Raw genomic sequence first — 18,006 nt, 5'->3', positions numbered from 1 at the left:
AAGTCACTGGGTGGCATTTGAATCTTGGGAATACTGACATGAGAAGTTTTCCACCCAGGGTTGCTATATTTCAGAGGCCACATGGAAGGGACCTTGAAGGCCATTAGTTCAGTCCTTCTTCCAAGGACAGAATTGATTCCTGGGTATCTTAGCTGAGTTATGATCTGTCCTCTGGACCCTTGCAATGAGGGTGACCACATGCAGGGCCAGGCACACCAGAGGCATGTCTTAGGGTTTTCTAAACAAATAGAACCAGTAATGTACTTACATACATAGGTATATATATATATATATATATATTTGTTGTTGTTAGGTATTGTCAAGTTGGTTTTGACTCATAGCAACCCTATGTATAATAGAACACAACATTGCCTGGTCCTGTGCCATCCTCACAATCATTGCTGTATTTGAGCCCATTGTTACAGCCAGTGTGTCAATCCATCTCGTTGAGGGTCTTCCTCTTTTTCACTAACCCTCTACTTTACCAAGCATGATGTCCTTCTCCAGGAACCGGTCCCTCCTGATAACATGTCCAAAGTATATGAGAAGAAGTCCGACATTCTTGCTTTTAAGGAGCACTCTGGCTGTACTTCTTCCAAGACAGATTTGTTCGTTCTTTTGGCAGTCCATGGTATATTCAATATTCTTCACCAACACCATAATTCAAAGGCATCAATTCTTCTTCAGACTTCCCTTATTCATCGTTCAGCTTTTGCATGCATATGAGGCAGTTGAAAATACCATGGCTTGGGTCAGGTGCACCTTAGTCATCAAATTGACATCTTTGCTTTTTAAGATTTTAAAGAGGTATTTTTCAGGAGATTTGCCCGATGAAATACGTCATTTGATTTCTTTACTGCTGCTTCTATGGGCGTTGGTTGTTAATCTGAGTGAAATGAAATCCTTGACAACTCCAATATTTTGGATAGATAGATAGACAGACAGATAGACAGTGATTGATTTACTTCAGGGGATTGCCTCACATAAGAGGTCTCGCAAATCCAAAATCCATAGGTCAGGTGGCAGGCTGGAGACTTCTGCACACTTGTGTCCCAAGACCTGTAGGTCAGGCAATGGGAAGAGTGCAGATTAGAGAGAGCAAGTTCTGCCGAAGTATCAATTTATAGTCTGGAGACAAGGCACACCCTTAGGAAATTTTCCTTTCAACTGATTAATTAGGTTACATTACATAAGATGTTTACATTACATTACATTACATTACATTACAATACATTATAATACATTACATTATGGAACAGCAACTAGTCTAGTGTTGGTGAAACCACTGGGAACCAGAGCCTAGCCAAGTTGACACATAAAATTTAACCATCACAAGGCACTCAGTAAATATCGAAAGTTACCTCCTGTGTGCCGAGCTCAGGGTTTAAATGCATGATCTCATCCAATTATTACAACAAGCATGTGAGGTAGGAATGATTACAGAAGATGAACCCGAGGCACCACTGCCCAATGGTAGAGACTGGACTTGAACTCAGGTCTCTGTATCTCCAAATCCTGGGCAGGTTCTGCTCTCCATAATGGCTGTCAGGCAAGCTAGTCCCCGCCTGGCCCCTCTCCTAGCCAACTGGGAGACCTTGGGAAAGTCATTGCTTCTCTCTGGGCCTCTGTTTTCCTGATTGTAAAACAAGGGCTTTGGACTTCATGGTTTCCAGGGCGCTGCCAGCTCACATCCCTGACAAGGGGTGTGACTGTCCATGTGGTGGACCTGCCCCTGCAGGCCCAGCGTTAGACATGATAAACATCTGAATTCCTGCTGAGTGTCCGTCATGTCCCTGTTTGCAGCCTTCCGGACGTTCCTGGGCAAAGAGAATGTTTCTCAAGAAGTGGCGGAGGTGAAGGAAGAGGCACGGGAGCGGAGGAACATCTGTCTGGTATCCGTCCTGGAGCTGCTGAGGAGCCCCTTTGTCCGCTGGCAAGTCCTCACTGTGATCATCACCATGGCCTGCTACCAGCTTTGCGGCCTCAATGCGGTGAGGGCTGGGATCCCGCTGGGGCGCCCCCCACAAATGGGGGACCCAGGGAGGCTGTAGGGTGGATGGTTCAGGTTTGAGCCCTGGGTGTCCACTCTAAATCCCAGCCCACCATCTCCACAAGCTCTGTGCCATTGGACAACCACATACCATTTCTGATCCTCAGTGTCCTCCTCTGTAAAATGGGATGTAACAATACTGAAAGAAGTCATCCGCATAGAGCATTCATAGCAGCAGCTCGCACAGAATTATCCTTTACAAAATGCTGCTTGCCATTATAATCATTTGGCAAAAATGGTTAAGTACTGGACTACTGGCCAAAAGGTTGGTGGTTCAAACCCACCCAGAGGCACCTTGGAAGACAGGCCTGACAATCTGCTTCCAGAAGGTCACAGCCTTGAAAACCATACTCTACCCACGTGGGGTCACCACAAGTCTGAATCAACTTGGCATTGAAAACTCACAACAGTAATCCCTAGAAATATTTAAAAGTCATATTTCTCAGTAAAATGGGTATCGGGAAATCATAAGCAAGAGACAGTGGTGGCAGTGGTGGTCCAGTGGTAGAATTCTCACCTTCCATGAAAGAAGACCTGGGTTCGATTCCCGGCCAGCTCACTTCATGTGCAGCCACAGCCCGTCCGGCAGTGAAGGCTTGCATATTGCTCTGATGCTGAACAAGTTTCAGCACAGCTTCCAGACTAAGACAGACTAGGAAGAAAGGCCTGGCAATCTACTTCCAAAAATCAGCCAGTGAAAACCCTGTGGATCACAACAGTCTGATCCACAACAGATCATGGGGATGACACAGGAGCAGACAATGTTTCATTCATTGTGTATGGGATCCTCATGAGTTGGAGACCAACTCAGCTAACAACAACAAAGAGAGAGACATGAAGATGATTTAAGTAAATGTACACTTGGCCAGGCTGGATTTAGTTCATGACTGTGGCCTGAGAAAACCTCAAGGTCTTAAATAAAAAGCTTCCTGTGGCCTGAGCTGACATGGGCAAGAGGGTCTGAGGACAAGGTCTCTCCTTGAAGTTCCCCAAGTCTTCTGATGGAGGCAGTCATCCCGTCTCTCCTGAAGGCTCCAGAAGGCAGGCTCCATGAAGTTGAAGAATAAGGGGGCAGACTCTGAAGCATTATTGCTATTGCTGCTACTGCAAAATGGAGTAGATTGCCCAGAGGGAGTGAGTTCCCCATCCGTGAAGGTGTGCAAACAGACTGGCCAGCCACTTGGCAGGGTTGCTGTGGAGGAGATTCTTGCACTGAAATAGCCACACTCCCTCTAAAGTCTCTCAGGTAGCTCAGCAGAAGGTGGCTGAGCCCAGAGGGAAGGAGGAAGGGGAGGCTGCCAGGCACCTTGTGATCAGCCTCAGATTAAACAGCTCCATTTTTATATGTGTGAGCATGAGCCTGCCTTGGCAGGGAGGATGTTTAGGGGTGTCCAGGGAGAGGCGAGTCAGACTGGACTCGACAGCAGTGGGTTTTTGGAGGGGAGGGGAAGTGAAATGGAGAAGTTCCTTTCTGGAGAGAGAAAGATGGCATCGAAAGTTACAACCGCCTCATTTGCACATTTCTTGATTATAATTTCAGAAACGCTGGGATGAAGTGAGGTCATCTTGCTGCTTACTTGCTTTTTCCTTCTTCCTCAGTCTAGTCAGTAGAACGAGGAGGCTCCTGGGTCCATAGCTGTACTTTAACTTACGGGATGACCTTTAACACTGCCTCTCAACAAGACAGAGGCTTTTGCTAGCCGGTCTTGAAGCTGCCCTCCTCATTCTAAGAAAACACAGGGAGAACGTGTCTGCTTCTTAAAACTCACACTTGGAGCTTTAAACATCGCATAGGGAATCTTTATTTAATGAGGCATTTAGGTTGAGAACCATGACATTTCTAAACAGAACTTTCTCCTGCGCGGAGACATAGTTTTCCCATTTGCATACCCCGTATAACTTTATAAATTCTGTGAGGTGCATTTGTAAGCCCTGCAGCGTAAATAGCTGGTGGAAAAACACCTCTTCTACTCACAAAGCCAGCCGTGTCGAGGTCTCAACTTTGGGGAATTCTGACCTCCCATAGTGTTCTTCACCTTTATGTTAAGTCACTAATAATACGTTCCAGCTTGGCATGCTGTGCTTGACACTGAGCAAAGTAACTCTGGGCCAAGAGTCAGAAGGGCTGGCTCCTGGTCTCAGAGTGACCATGAACCTGCAGCAAGAACTTGGCTCACCACTGTCCCTTGCCCAGCCCCCATCTGCTCAGCTGAGATAATAATAAAGCTCACACTTAGAAAGCTCACACTTTGATAGCACTTAGCACGAGCCTTGAGCTGCCCCCGCGGCAGCTCTCATGGCAAAACAGAGACACTGAGAGACTTGCCCAAGGTCACACAGCTAGCGAAAGGCCTAGCAATCTACTTTCAAAAGTCAGCTGATGAAAACCCTATGGAGCACAAGGGTCCGATCCACAACCAATCATGGGCATGGTGCAGGACCGAGCAGCATTTCATTCCATTGTACACAGGGTCGCTGTAAGTTGGGGCCAACTCAACGGCAGAAAACAACAGTCTGACCCTAAAGTCTGGGTGCCTAATCATTGAGCAAGGTGTCCCCAAGGCCCCCTCAGAGCCTCCCCACGTGCGTCATTCAGGCTTTGTCCCTTGATCACCCGTAGGCAGCCACTGGGACAGGTCCTATGTCTTCTGTTTTACACACAAAAGGCCACATGTCTGGTTAGCAGCAACGCAGGACCTGCTGCCTCTCTGCCATTAAACCCAAATTCATGAGACTGAGAAGAGCTGTCTAAACTGATTAAAAGAAAAAACTTTAAAATTTGCTGTGTCCCTTTAGTTTTAACAAAGTTATTTTCAGGGATATGGTTCACAGTCTAAGACAGTTTTAAATATTACCAGACATCTCCTGTTCTTCACCTTATTCCAGCCCCAAACAGTCCAGGACTATGGTGCTACTCTTATCTGCTAAAAAGGAACATCGGTGGCACGAATGGTTTGCGCTCAACTACTAACCTGAAGGTTGATGGTTGGAACCCACCCAGAGGCGTCGGGAAAGAAAAGCCTGGTGATCTGCTTCCGTTAAGATTGTTATTGTTGTTAGATACTGTCGGGTCAGTTCCAACTTGTAGGACCCTATGTACAATAAAAGGAGACACTGCCAGGTCCTGCACCATCTTTATAATCATTGCTGTGTTTGAGCCCATTATAGCAGCCACTGTGTCAGTCCATCTCGTTGAGGGTCTTCTTCTTTTTTGCTGACCCTCTACTCTACAAAGCATGATGTCCTTCTCCAGTGACTGGTCCCTTCTGATACTGAGTACGTGAGACGAAGTCTTGCTATCCTTGCTTCTAAGGAGCATTCTGGCTGTACTTCTTCCAAGACAGACTTGTTCCTTTTTCTGGAAGTCTATGGTATATTCAGTATTCTTTGCCAACACCATAATTCAAATGCATCAATTTTTCTTAGGTCTTCCTTATTCATTGTCCAGCTTTCAAATGCATATGAGGCGATTGAAAAGACCATGGCTTGAGTGAGGCACACCTTAGTCCTCAAAGGTGACATCTTTGCTTTTTAACACTTTAAAGAGGTCTTTTGCAGCAGACTTGCCCAATGCAATACATCGTTTGATTTCTTGACTGCTGCTTCCATGGGTGTGGATTGTGGATCCAAGTAAAATGACATCCTTGACAACTTCGATCTTTTCTCCATTTATCATGATGTTTCTTATTGGTCCAGTTGTGAGGTTTTTTGTTTTCTTTATATTGAGGTATAATCCACACTGAAGGCTGTAGTCTTTGATCTTCATCAGTTAAGTGCTTAAAGTCCTCTTCACTTTCAGCAAGCAAGGTTGTGTCATCTGCATAATGCAGGTTATAATGAGTCTTCCTCCAGTCCTGATACTGTATCTGTATTCTTCATATAGTCCAGCTTCTCGGATTATTTGCTCAGCATACAGACTGAATAAGTTTGGAGACAAGATACAACTCTGATGCATACCAAGATCCATCTGACATCAGCAAAGATATCCCTCATTTCACATTCTCTTCTGAATTCAGCTTGAATTTCTAGCAGTTCCCTGTGGATGTTAAGATTACAGCCAAGAAAACCTTATGGTGCAGTTCTACTCTGTGACACATGGGGTTGGAATCAACTAGAATGGTCAAAGGAGGCTTATCTGCCTGGGATTGCCCTTCCTCCCTTTTGGATTCCTTCCTTCTTGAACAGAAGAAGCTGATCCTACTAACTTCCCTGGGCCTCCTTTCCTGTGATAATCAATGAGGATGATAAACTTAGTTTGCATGATTGCTATTGAGATTATGTATGCAGTGTGTCTCCAAGATGATAACTGCTCAGCTTCTATTAAATCCACCCCTAAACCACCCCCCCCATCCCACTCCTCCCCATCCCTGCTATTAGGTCCCTGAGTAGCATAAACTGTTAAGTGCTCAGCTACTAGCCAGAAGGTTTTCAGTTTGAACCCACTGAGAGGCGCCTCAGAAGACGGGCCTGGTGATCTGCTTCTGAAAGGTCACAGCCTTGAAAACCCTATGGAGCAGTTCTACTCAGCACACATGGGGTTGCCATGAGTTAGAATGGGGTTGCCATGAGTTAGAATGGACTCAAGGCAACAAACAATAATAACAACCCCCACTGTTATCATCAAGGGTGGGTGGTACCGTCCCCATTGTCTAGATGAAGAAATTGTAGCTCACAGAGGACCAATGTCTTGGCTAGGGTCACAGGGGGTGATGTCTGTGCTGTCAAACTCACCAGCTCCACTACTCAGGTCTGGTTGATTTGTTTCTAAATCCCAGGTACCTTGTACTACCCCAGGGTTTCTCAGCCTCTGCACTAGTCATCTTTTGAACTGGAATGTTCTTTGTGGTGGGGGTTGTCCTGTGTGTTGTAGGATGTTTTAGCAGCATCCCTGGCCACATGGGGTCACCACGAGTCAGAATTGTCAATGGCAACAGATTCGGGTCTTTTGGGGTTTGACCTTACCCAGTAGATGGCAACAGTACTCTCCCCCCTACTCCTCCCCTGGTTGTTACAATAAAAATGTCCCCAGACATCGTCAGAAGTCCTCAAGGGCAAAATCACGCCTGGCTGAGAACCACGGTGTGACACAAACATTACATACTGCTCAGTGCATTTTGTTGCCATTTTGCTAAAGAGTAGCTGAATGGCTTTTGCAGACCTTAGAAAGCAAGAGAAAGTTGACTTTAACAATGTTTAGTTATTTCTGAATTCCTTTTCAGGACCAGATTGGTTTTTCCTTCCCTCTCACGATAGCTTTCAAATTCCGTGCTCTAAAATTAGACCTATCGCTTAAAATTACTTATTTTATGCAGCTTCCTTCCTCCTGAGAGGTTCGTCCTTTGCATGACAGGAGACTGTTGTGCAGAGTTCTCAGTCTCTCACTAGCGGGAAGAAGATTCCTCATTGTAGACCCCCCCCCCTTCCCTTGGAAGGCCACGATGGCTTGTACGCCCTTCTCTTCTGCTAACACCATCCCAACTGTAGTTACTAACGGGTCCCCATCCTCGAGGGTGGGGGCCACATGGCATAATCCATGTGTCCCTAACACCTAGTTATTGTTGATATTAGCTGCCGTTCTGTCAGCCCCAACTCACGACAACCCCAAGCACAACAGAACGAAATGCTGCCCAGTCCTGAGCCATCTCCATGATTGTTGTGGATCAGGCCCTTGTGATCCATAGGGTTTTTACTGACTGATTTTCAGAAGTAGATCACCAGGCCTTTCTTCCTAGTCCACCTAAGAAGCTCTGCTGAAATCTGCTCAGCATCATAGCAGCATGCAAGCCTCCGCTGACAGATGGGTAGTGGCTGTGCATGAGGTGTGCTGGGTGGGAATCGAACCCAAGTCTTCCTTCTGGAAGGTGAGAATTCTGCCACTGCAAAACCAGTGCTTCATGGGAAGACACATAGTAGGCACGTAAATATTTAAGGAAGAACCGAAGGGATAGGGGAGGGGAGAGATAGGGAGGGCGCTGTTCCTATAAACTATTTGAGTTGAATATTGTACCAATACCAATTGTCAAACCCAGTACAAAACCAAAAACCAAACCCGTTGACGTTGAGTGGATTCCAACTCATAGCAACCCTATAGGACGGAGTAGAACTGCCCCATGGAGTTTCCAAGGAGCGGCTGGTGGGTTTGAACTGCCAGCTTTTTGCTTAGCAGCCAAGCTCTTAACCACTGCGCCACCAGGGCTCCAAAAGTCAGTACAGGGAAGCATTAATCTTCTTGAATCTTTATGAGTCTTCTGGAATGCTGAAGATTATAGTAGTACTCTCACCTGCCTTGGGTTGCCTTTCCTTCCTTCTGGATTCCTTCTTTCTTGAACAGAGGAAGTCCATCCTACAAACTTCCCTGGGCCTCCATTCCCTGTGATAAAAAATGGGAATGATAACACTCAGTTGCATGATTGCCGTGGGGATTATGTAAGATTATGATTGCAGAGTAACTTGTAGATGGGAACTGCTCAGCTTCTCTTAGATCCCTCCCCTGCTGTTATCAGCAAGATTCTTTCTTTCTAGCATTGTTTTCTACTCTCTCAATGCCACACATTTTCAAAATTAACTACTTCTGATGTGCAGTCTTGGCTGGGAGTCAAGACACCCAAGCTCGTTAAGAGACAAATGTAAAACAAGAGCTAAGAGGCTTGGAGTGGGTGCTGTGGATGACCCCTATTGGGCCTTTGACAGCTGTCCTGGGTGCTCAGGGGGGTTATTGCTGCTTGTGCTGGTCCACTTGGTGGGTGCTCAATCTTAGAGTTCCCAGGTGGTGGTACGTTCCTCTAATCCCTTACTTGTCTGATTGCTGCATAATGCCTCCCCCCCATGCTACACTGCAAGGTCTGTGAGGGTGAGGATGTGTGTGCTGTCGTCCACTGTGATCCCAGTGCCTGCCACAGCTCCTAAACATCCTGTTGTTGCCATTAGCTGCCATCGAGCCCCTCCCCTCCCCAATTCATGGCGACCGCGTGTACAATGGAACGAAACGATGCCCAGTCCTGCACCCTCTTCATGATCGACTGGGGAATTCTTAGTCTGGAAGCTCCGCTAAAACTTGTTCAGCATCATAGCGACAGGAAAGCTTCTACTGATAGATGGATGGTGGCTGCACATGAGGTACATTGGCCAGAAATTGAAGCCGGGTCTTCTACATGGAAGGCAAGAACTCCGCCACTGAACCACCATGGTCTCCATGCCTAGACATGCTACTCCCTCAATAAACAACTGAGTGGAAGGAAGGGAAGGCATGAGGAAGAGGGGGTGGGGGAGCAAGGGAGAGAGACAAGAAAACCTTAGCAAGGATCACTGGTGCCGTAGTGGTTAAGTGCTCGGCTGCTAACTGAAAGATCAGTGGTTCGAACTCACCAGCCACTCCAAAAGAGAAAGATGTGGCAGTCTGCTTCTGTAAAGATTACAGCCTTGGAAACCCTATAGGGCAGTCCTACCTTGTCCTATACGGTCGCTATGAGTAGAAATCGGCTCGAAGGCAATGGGTTATATTTATAGCAAAATGTGATACCTTCCCCCATTCCCAGCTAGGTAAATAACTAGATGGACATGAAGGTGCATCTGATTTGTCAAAACATCATTAGGAATTCTGAAGCCCGCATCACGTTTTGCGCAAAGTCACGACTTCAGAAGCATCATTTTGTTTTGAAAATCTTTTTCCTAAATCACTTTCTAACTCAAACTAGAAGAATTAAATGTGCTATTAGCCTAATAACTGAAGCCATCTCACTGAAAGAATCTACTGTTTCCCCCGGATGGAGAGAAGCTAAACAGAGACCCTCTGGGTGGCCACCTGAGTGTGGTGGCCAAGAGCACAAGTTCTGGCATCAGTGCCTGGGTTCACCCAGCATCGAACTTGCTAGTTATATGACCTTGTCAAGTTACAGTACCTTCTCTGTGCCTTCATTTCCCCAGATGTAGGGACGGATTACCCAGTAAGCAAGGTATGACGTGGTGAAAACCAGGTGAAATTGTGCACTACAGATTAGCAAGTAAACACAATTAAGCCTGTGCATACCTGGCTTACTATAAACTGGTGCATATCGTGCTTACTGGTTAATCCACCCCTGCCAGATGTGAAGTGTTGTTGTTGTTGTTAGTTGCTGTCAAGTCAGCCATGGACTTGTGGTGACCCCATGCACAACAGAACAAAACATTGCCCAGTCCTGTACCATCCCCATGATGGATTGTGGATCATACCATTGTGATCCATAGAGCCTTCTTAGGCTAATTTTTGGAAGTGGATCACCGGGCCTTTCTTCCTAGTCCGTCTTAGTCTGGAAGCTCCACTGAAACCTGTTCACCATGGGTGACCCTGCTGGTATTTGAAATACCAGTAGCTTCACTTCTAGCATCACAGCAATACGCAAGCCTCTGCTGAAGGACAGACAGGTGGTGGCTGCACATGAGGTGCATTGGCCTGGAATCGAACCCAGGTCTCCAGCATGGAAGGCAAGAATTCTATCACTGAACTACAACGCTCCCATGGTATAAGGTACCCACACCTTGTATGATGGTTGTGAAGGCAGATGAAGGGATATGTATAAAGCCCTCAACAGAGTGCCAGCCAAAGGAGGTACTCGATAATCTCAGCTATCATCTTGGTGAAAAAGCCACCCTGGGACCAGATTGGGCTAGGTTCCAGCCCGCACCCTCTGACTTCCTAGCTGTCACCCGGGGTGAAACACTTAACCCCTCTGAACCTCAGTCACTCAGAGTAAAATGGGGACATGACTTAAAGGGGAAAAGAAAGGCGATACCCTTTGGTTAAGGGCTGCGTTAGCGTAAGGTTATATTTTATCTGTGAGTTGAGGGCAAGATTGGATGAATCAACACTATTAGAGAAGCTCCTAGAAACTAGGATTCTCTGCTCACTTTTCAAATTTGGGTTCTTACTTTGTGTCTTTCTAGATTTTTATGAGGAAAGAGAATAGGGAGTGGAGAAGGGGACTGCTTCTCACAGTCAGTTAAGAGAGGTGAGAGAGGTTGAGACTGGGTCCAAGAGACCACTATAACCATTGCTGGGACGTACATCTATTCTGTGCAGCTCACAGCCTCCTATCTTTCCAACTATAGAACCCAGAGTCTCCGTCACTGTCTTAGTTTACCTAGGGCTGCTGTAACAAAAAATACACAAGTGGGTGTCCTTAAAGAACAGAAATTTATTTTCTCACACTTTAGGAGGCTCGAAGTCTGAATTCAGGGTGTGGCTCTAGGAGGAGGTCCTTCCTTGTCAATTTTAGCTTCTAGTAGCTTCCAGAGATCCTTGGCGTTCCTGCATCTGTCTCTGTTGTCTGTCTTCCTCTTCCCCCAGTGTGCATCTCTCTGTGTCTAATCTGCTCTTTTTATAACTCAGAAGTGATTAGGTTTAGGACCCACCCTACTCTGATATGGCCTCATTAACATAACAAAAGAAAACCCTACTTCCAAACAGGTCATATCCACAGGTACAGGGACTAGGACTTCAACACATAGTTTAGGGGACACAACGCAATCCATAACAACCCTACTCAACCTCTGGATCCGGGGCACCCCAGGTAGGGGAGGCAGAAAGGAAACACAGGTGGAAGTCCCCCATCCCACACCCCTGCCATTGCCGTTAGGAGCAGCATGGGAGCAGCCTCCCCACATTAAGCACAGCCTGGCAGTTAGGGTCCAGCCTGGGAGGCAGACAACGGACCCCCGATCTGCCTACAGTCCTGACCAGCTGTGTGTCTGGGATGAGTGGCCTCCCTCCCAGCCCCTAGGGTCATCACGTATGAAAGGGAGCAAGCATACCTGCCTTGTCCATAAAATACCTCAGCCAGTGACCTGTTGTTTCAGGTCACAATCAGAGGACTTTAGGTTTTAAGTTGCCCTCACCTGGAATTCAACCACATCCAAGGACTGATCACCAGCCCAGCTAGCCCTGGGGAAGGTCAGTGATATCTGAGGATGCTGTGCTGAAGGATGAGGCTCACAGCTGCAGCCAAGGCCTCAGCTGGTTCTTCAGAGAGAGGCAGAGATCAGGTCTCATTCCTTCACCTCCATTGTCAGGGCGAGATGATGAGCGATGACATTTGCTGAGGGCTTTTAATGAAGCAGCTTGGCGAAGGTCTCGAGTTTAGGCTCTCAGGCTTGGTTAGGCAGCATGATGAAGAAGATGTTGCTTTTATTTGCAGCAGGCCCATTGTTATCCTTTCCCGTGAGGCGTCTGGGCCTCTCTGGCTGACTCACCTGCTCCCAGGACCTACACCACCTCGAACCCTTTCAGGAGGGAACCCAAGGCGGTGGCAGATGAGAGGGTCGGAAAGACCTGGGCTTGAATCCCAGCTCTGTCACTCAGAGCTGTGTGGCCTCGAACTTGGCTGAGCCTCACTTTCCTCATCTATTAAATGGAGACAGTAATATTTCCCTTACAGGGTTGTGGTGAGGATGAAATTCAGTCATGTAGTGGTGGGTTTGGGAGGCACAGTAAACAAGCCCCTTTCCAACCCTCCAAAACTCAGAATGGGTTGGAGAGAGAGAGACAGGAATCAGGCAGATGGAAATCAGTTCTATCCCAAGCGAAGCCAGATGAGAGGGTGACTTTAGGCATAGCAATTAATTCTGCACCCCCAGATTTAAGGCACCAACACAATCATAGGCAGAGGGGAAGCAGCCCCAGCCACCCCCACAGGGCAGGCCCCTCCTTGCATAAAGAGCAGATGGGAGTACAAGCTTCCTGTGGGACAGGTACATGGGGAGCCTGGGAGCTCAACTGGGCACATGAGGTTCCTTCCTATCCATCTACCATTCACTCCTCCTCCACAGGTCAGAAGGAGAGGGCGTATTCCATAACTTCTGCTTCCCAAGTGGAAATGTGCAATGAAAGGAATGGAGGCCCCTGCCAAGAGTAGGTAAAGCATGGACAGTGTTCCAGGAACGCAGCATTTAATAAAAGAGCAAGGTCCCCTGTGTCTTCCATACCTCAGCTAGATTCTGTGCATCACCATTTGTTTGTGTAGACCACCTCTGTGTTTGCTCTCTTCTCTCTATCTCTGTCTCTCTCTCAAACACAAACACACAGGTATATAGATAGATAGATTATATACACAGATAGATAGATAGTTGTTGTTAGGTGCCGTCAAGTTGGTGCCAACTCATAGCGACCCCATGTACAACAGAACGAAATACTGCCTGGCTCTGTGCCGTCCTCATAACTGTTGCCATGTTTGAGCTCATTGTTGCAGCCACTGTGTCAATCCATCTCGTTGAGGGTCTTCCTCTTTTTCACTGACCCTCTACCTTACCAAGCATGATGTCCTTCTCCAGGGACTGGTCCCTCCTGATAACGTGTCCAAAGTTCATGAGATGAAGCCTTGCCATCTTTGCTTCTAAGGATCATTCTGTCTGTACTTCTTCCAAGACAGATTTGTTTGTTCTTCTGGCAATCCATGATAGGAGGCTAGAAGTACGAATTCAGAGCCATGGCTCTAGGGGAAGGCTTTTTCTCTCTTTCAGCTCTGGGACAAGGTCCTTTTCTCTTTTCAGCTTCTTTTCCTTGGCTGTTTGGTCATCTTCATGTGGCATGGTATCTATCTTCCCCATTTCAGCTTCCGTGCTTAACTTGCTGTTTGTATAACTCAGAAGAGATGGATTTAAGACACAGCCTACACTAATACTGCCTCATTAACATAACAAAGAAAATCCGCTCCCAAATGGGATTACAACCACAGGCATAGGGGTTAGAGTTTACAACATATTTTTGGGGGGACCTAGTTCAATCTATAACAGTGCCACTTTCACCAAGCTGTTGAAAGAGCTATCTTAGTTACTTAGAGCTGCTGTAACACAAATATTACAAGTGGGTGGCTTTAAAAAACAGAAATTTATTTTTACAGTTCAAGAGGCTAGAAGTCTGAATTCAGAGTGTGACTCTAGGCGGAGGTCCTTCTCTGTCTATTTCAGTTTCTAGTAGCCGTGACGATCCTTGGCGTTCCTGGACTTGTAGAGGCATCTGCCATGTCTGTCTGTCTTCATATGGCATCTTCCCCTGTGTGTGTCTATTCTGCTCTGTTTATAAATCAGAAGTGATTAGGTTTAGGATCCTCCCTACTCTGGTATAACCTTCTTAACTCAACAGAAGAAAACCCCTCCTACTTCCAAACAGAGTCCTATTTATAGGGACAGAGATTTCAATACATATTTGGGGGCGGGGACAAAATACGATTCATTGTTGTTGTTGTTAGATGCCGTTGAGTCGGTCCAGACTCATAGTGGCCCTGTGTACAACAGAACACAACACTGCCCAGTCCCATGCCACCCTCATAATCGTTGTTATGTTTGAGCCCATTGCTTCCAAAGAGCATTCTGGTTGTACTTCTTCCAAGACAGATTTGTTCATTCTTTTGGCAGTCTGTATTCAATATTCTTTGCAAACACCGCAATTCAAAGGTGTCCGTTCTTCTTCAGTCTCCCTTATTCATCGTCCAGCTTTTGCATGCATATGAGGCCGTTGAAAACATCATGACTTGGATCAGGGGTGCCTTAGTTTTCAAGGTGATGTCTTTGCTTTTCAACACTTTAAAGAGGTCTCTTGCAGCAGATTTGCCCAATTCAGTGCGTCATTTGATTTCTTGACTGCTGCTTCCATGGTGATAAGGGCTAAAAACATTAATGTATGCTTTACTTTGTCTATAAAATACTGTATCATGAGTCAAAAGTAAAGGTTTTAGGATATTAGAGGCAGAAACTTAAGAATGCCCAAATCCTTTCCCTCTGTCCGCTCCCCCTCCAAAATACACATACATCCACTGCAAGTTTCCTCAAATATCCATTACCCAAGGAAGAGACTGGACTTAGAAGCAGACAGACCCATGCATTCCTCCCCATAACATCCTTGTAATTGTGGATCATTTTCTTAACCCAAGAGCAATCACATCTCAATGGAGAAACGGAATCTTCCAGAATAATAACTATCCTTTGTTATATAGCACCAGCTATATAAAAACCACTGACCTAGATGCTTTGCTTCATTGTTGTTATCATTACCTTCCTTTGGAGAAGGGAGATTCAGAGAAGTTGAATCACTTGCCCAAGGCCACACAGTTAATAAGAGACAGCATTGGAGTTGGAATCCTGGTTTGCAGACCTCCAGAATTGCTGCTCTTCCCTCTCCGTCCTCCACACCAGTGGGAGAAGACTGCTGGGCAACCTGAACAAGCTTAATTGGATCATGGATGTGCCCAACACAAAGTACAACCTATGGGAGGGGCCACTGCAAGACACTTTCCAAATCCCCAGGGTGCTTCCTGGTTTTTCAGCTCCAAACTGCTCACTCAAATAAACCTCAGAAGGAGGAGAGGCAAAGGTAAAGACAGTCACCTTGTATTTTAGTCACCTTTAAATTGTTAGAAAGCAAAGATGTCACCTTGAAGACTAAGGTGCGCCTGACCCAAGCCATGGTGTTTTCAGTCACCTCATATGCATGCAAAAGCTGGACGATGAGTAAGGAAGACCAAAGAAGAATTAGTGCCTTTGAATTGTAGTGTTGGCAAAGAATATTGAATATACCATGGACTACCAAAAGAACAAACAAATCTGTCTTGGAAGAAGTACAACCAGAATGCTCCTTTGATGCGAGGTTGGTGAGACTGCGTCTCACATACTTTGGACTCAAGCAAAGCAATGATTGTGAGAATGGTGCAGGACCGGGCAGTGTGTTGTTCTGTTGTACACAGGGTCACTATGAGTCGGAACCAACTCGATGGCACCTAACAACAACAACATTAGTAATGAAGAAGGGGGATAAACAAGTATTTGGCCACACCAACACGGCTCCATCTTGTGACTCTGGATTTAGTAGCGACTTTCAGAGACCACCTGGTACATGAATTTCATTTAGGAAATAGATGCCTCCCACTGACCCCTACCTTTTTTTTCTTTCCTGCATTATAGATTTGGTTCTACACCAATAGTATCTTCGAAGCGGCTGGGATTGCTCCGGAAAAGATCCCGTACGTCACCTTGAGCACAGGTGGCATCGAGATTTTGGCTGCCATCTTCTCTGTAAGTAAACTGAGGGTTATCTCTGAAAACATTCAGAGACTGTTAAACAGTGCTTCAGGGACCCCAGGTGAAGAAAGGGCATGCCTCTAAAGACCCTTTAGTCACTGCAAACTGTCTGGATCTTTGGAGCACATCATGCAGTGCCTCACTGACATCATATCCATCCAGAGAATATTCTTGTCTATATTTTACTTCCCTATTGTTGAATGGAGCCCTGGTGGCACAGTGGTTAAGGGCTCAGCTGCTAAACGAAAGGTCAGCGGTTCAAACCCACCAGCCACTCCACAGGAGAACTATGTGACAGTCTGCTTCCATAAAGAGTATAGCCTTAGAAACCTTATGGGGCAGTTCTACTCTGACCCATAGGGTCACTATGAGTTGGAATTGACAAAACAGCCATGGTTTTTTGTTTGTTTTTTTTTATTGTTGTTGAAAAGGTTTGCACTCAGCCAGCGGTACAATGGAAGAAAGACCTGGAAATCTACTTCCATGACATTTACAGCCAAGAAAATCCTATGGACCTCAGTTCTACTGTATAACAATGGGGTTGCCATATGTCAGAATTGACTAGACGACAACAGGTTATTGTTGTTAGCTGCTGTTGAGCTGGCTCCCAACTTGTGGCAACCTCCACGCACATGGAATGAAACACTGCCCAGTCCTGTGCCATCCCTGTGATCTGTTGTAGATTGGACCATTGTGATTTATAGCGTCATTAACTGATTTTCAGAAGTAACTCACCAGGCCTTTCTTCCTAGTCTGTCTTAATCTGGAAGCTCCCCTGAAACTTGTTCATCATCATAGCAACACACAAGCCTCCACTGACAGACGCATGGTGGCTGCACATGAGGTATATTGGCTGGGAATTGAACCCAGGTTTCCTACATGGAAGGAGAGAATTCTTGAGCCACCACTGAGCCACCACTGCCCCCATTTTATTTCCCTATAGGCTCTCTTTTAATAAGCTGCTCTCTTCTTTGAACTCTTACCTAATAAAATATACAAGAGGGCCACAGCATTCCTGGGCATTGGCTCAGAGAGTTTATGTGAGCCTCAGATCCAATGCCCATGACTTCAGAGATGATTCAAAACCCTCAGCTGTTATTGCATCACCACAAACGTGTAGAAGTTTGCAAAGCAAAGCAGAGCAAAAGGATATTCAGTTGATCTGGGTAAGAATGCAGAGGATGATTTTGATAATAAGCAAAAGTATTCAAAAATGGAGAGACAAAGAGCTCATCTTTCTTTCTCAACAACTTCCACTGTGCAAAATAAACATTTGGGGGAAAAATGTTGGGAGACTCTAGAAATCTGGTGGAAAATTCACAGTGTCTTAGTTATCGAGTACTGCTATAACAGAAATACCACAAGTGGATGGCTTTAGCAAACAAGTTTATTCTCTCACAGTTTAGGAGGCTAGAAGTCCATATTCAAGGTGTCAGTTCCAGGAGAAGGCTTTCTCTCTCTGTTGACTCTGGAGGAAGGTCCTTGTCATCAATCTTCCCCTTGTCTAGGAGCTTCTCTGCGCAGGAACTCCGGGTCTAAAGGATGCATTCTACTCCCAGTGTTGCTTTCTTGGTGGTATGAGGTCCCCATGTTTCTCTGTTCACTTTTTTCTCTTATATCTCAAAAGAGATTGGCTCAAGACACAATACAATCTTGTAGATTGAGTCCTGCCTCATTAATATAACTGCTAATAATCCCATCTCATCAGCATCATGGAGAGAAGGATTTACAACACATAGGATAATCACAGCAGATCACAAAATGGAAGACAACCAGGCAATACTGGGAATCATGGCCTAGCCAGGCTGACGCACATTTTGTGGGGGCACAATTCAATCCAAACACAAGTTCTGTAATGAGACCAAACTGGACTTGAATCCTGGCTCTGGCACATCTTGGCTGTGTGATAGCGG

General features: G+C 46.0%; 1 protein-coding gene across 3 annotated transcripts in view; it reads left to right on the top strand.

Annotated features, from left to right (window-relative positions):
• SLC2A9 (solute carrier family 2 member 9) overlaps positions 1-18,006 on the top strand; it is a 274,750-nt gene that overhangs the window by 170,236 nt on the left and 86,508 nt on the right. For all 3 annotated transcript variants that reach the window (XM_023740225.1, XM_023740226.1, XM_023740227.1), the window contains 2 exons: positions 1,804-1,991; positions 15,977-16,087. In XM_023740225.1, coding sequence (XP_023595993.1) covers positions 1,804-1,991; positions 15,977-16,087 — 299 coding nt within the window. The remainder of the gene's footprint in view (positions 1-1,803; positions 1,992-15,976; positions 16,088-18,006) is intronic.

This window comes from Trichechus manatus, unplaced genomic scaffold (assembly GCF_000243295.1).
Source record: "Trichechus manatus latirostris isolate Lorelei unplaced genomic scaffold, TriManLat1.0 scaffold00150, whole genome shotgun sequence".
NCBI classification, from domain to species: Eukaryota; Metazoa; Chordata; class Mammalia; order Sirenia; family Trichechidae; genus Trichechus; species Trichechus manatus.
The sequence above is the reverse complement of the archived record's forward strand: the minus strand, read 5'-3'. Positions and strand labels throughout refer to the sequence as shown.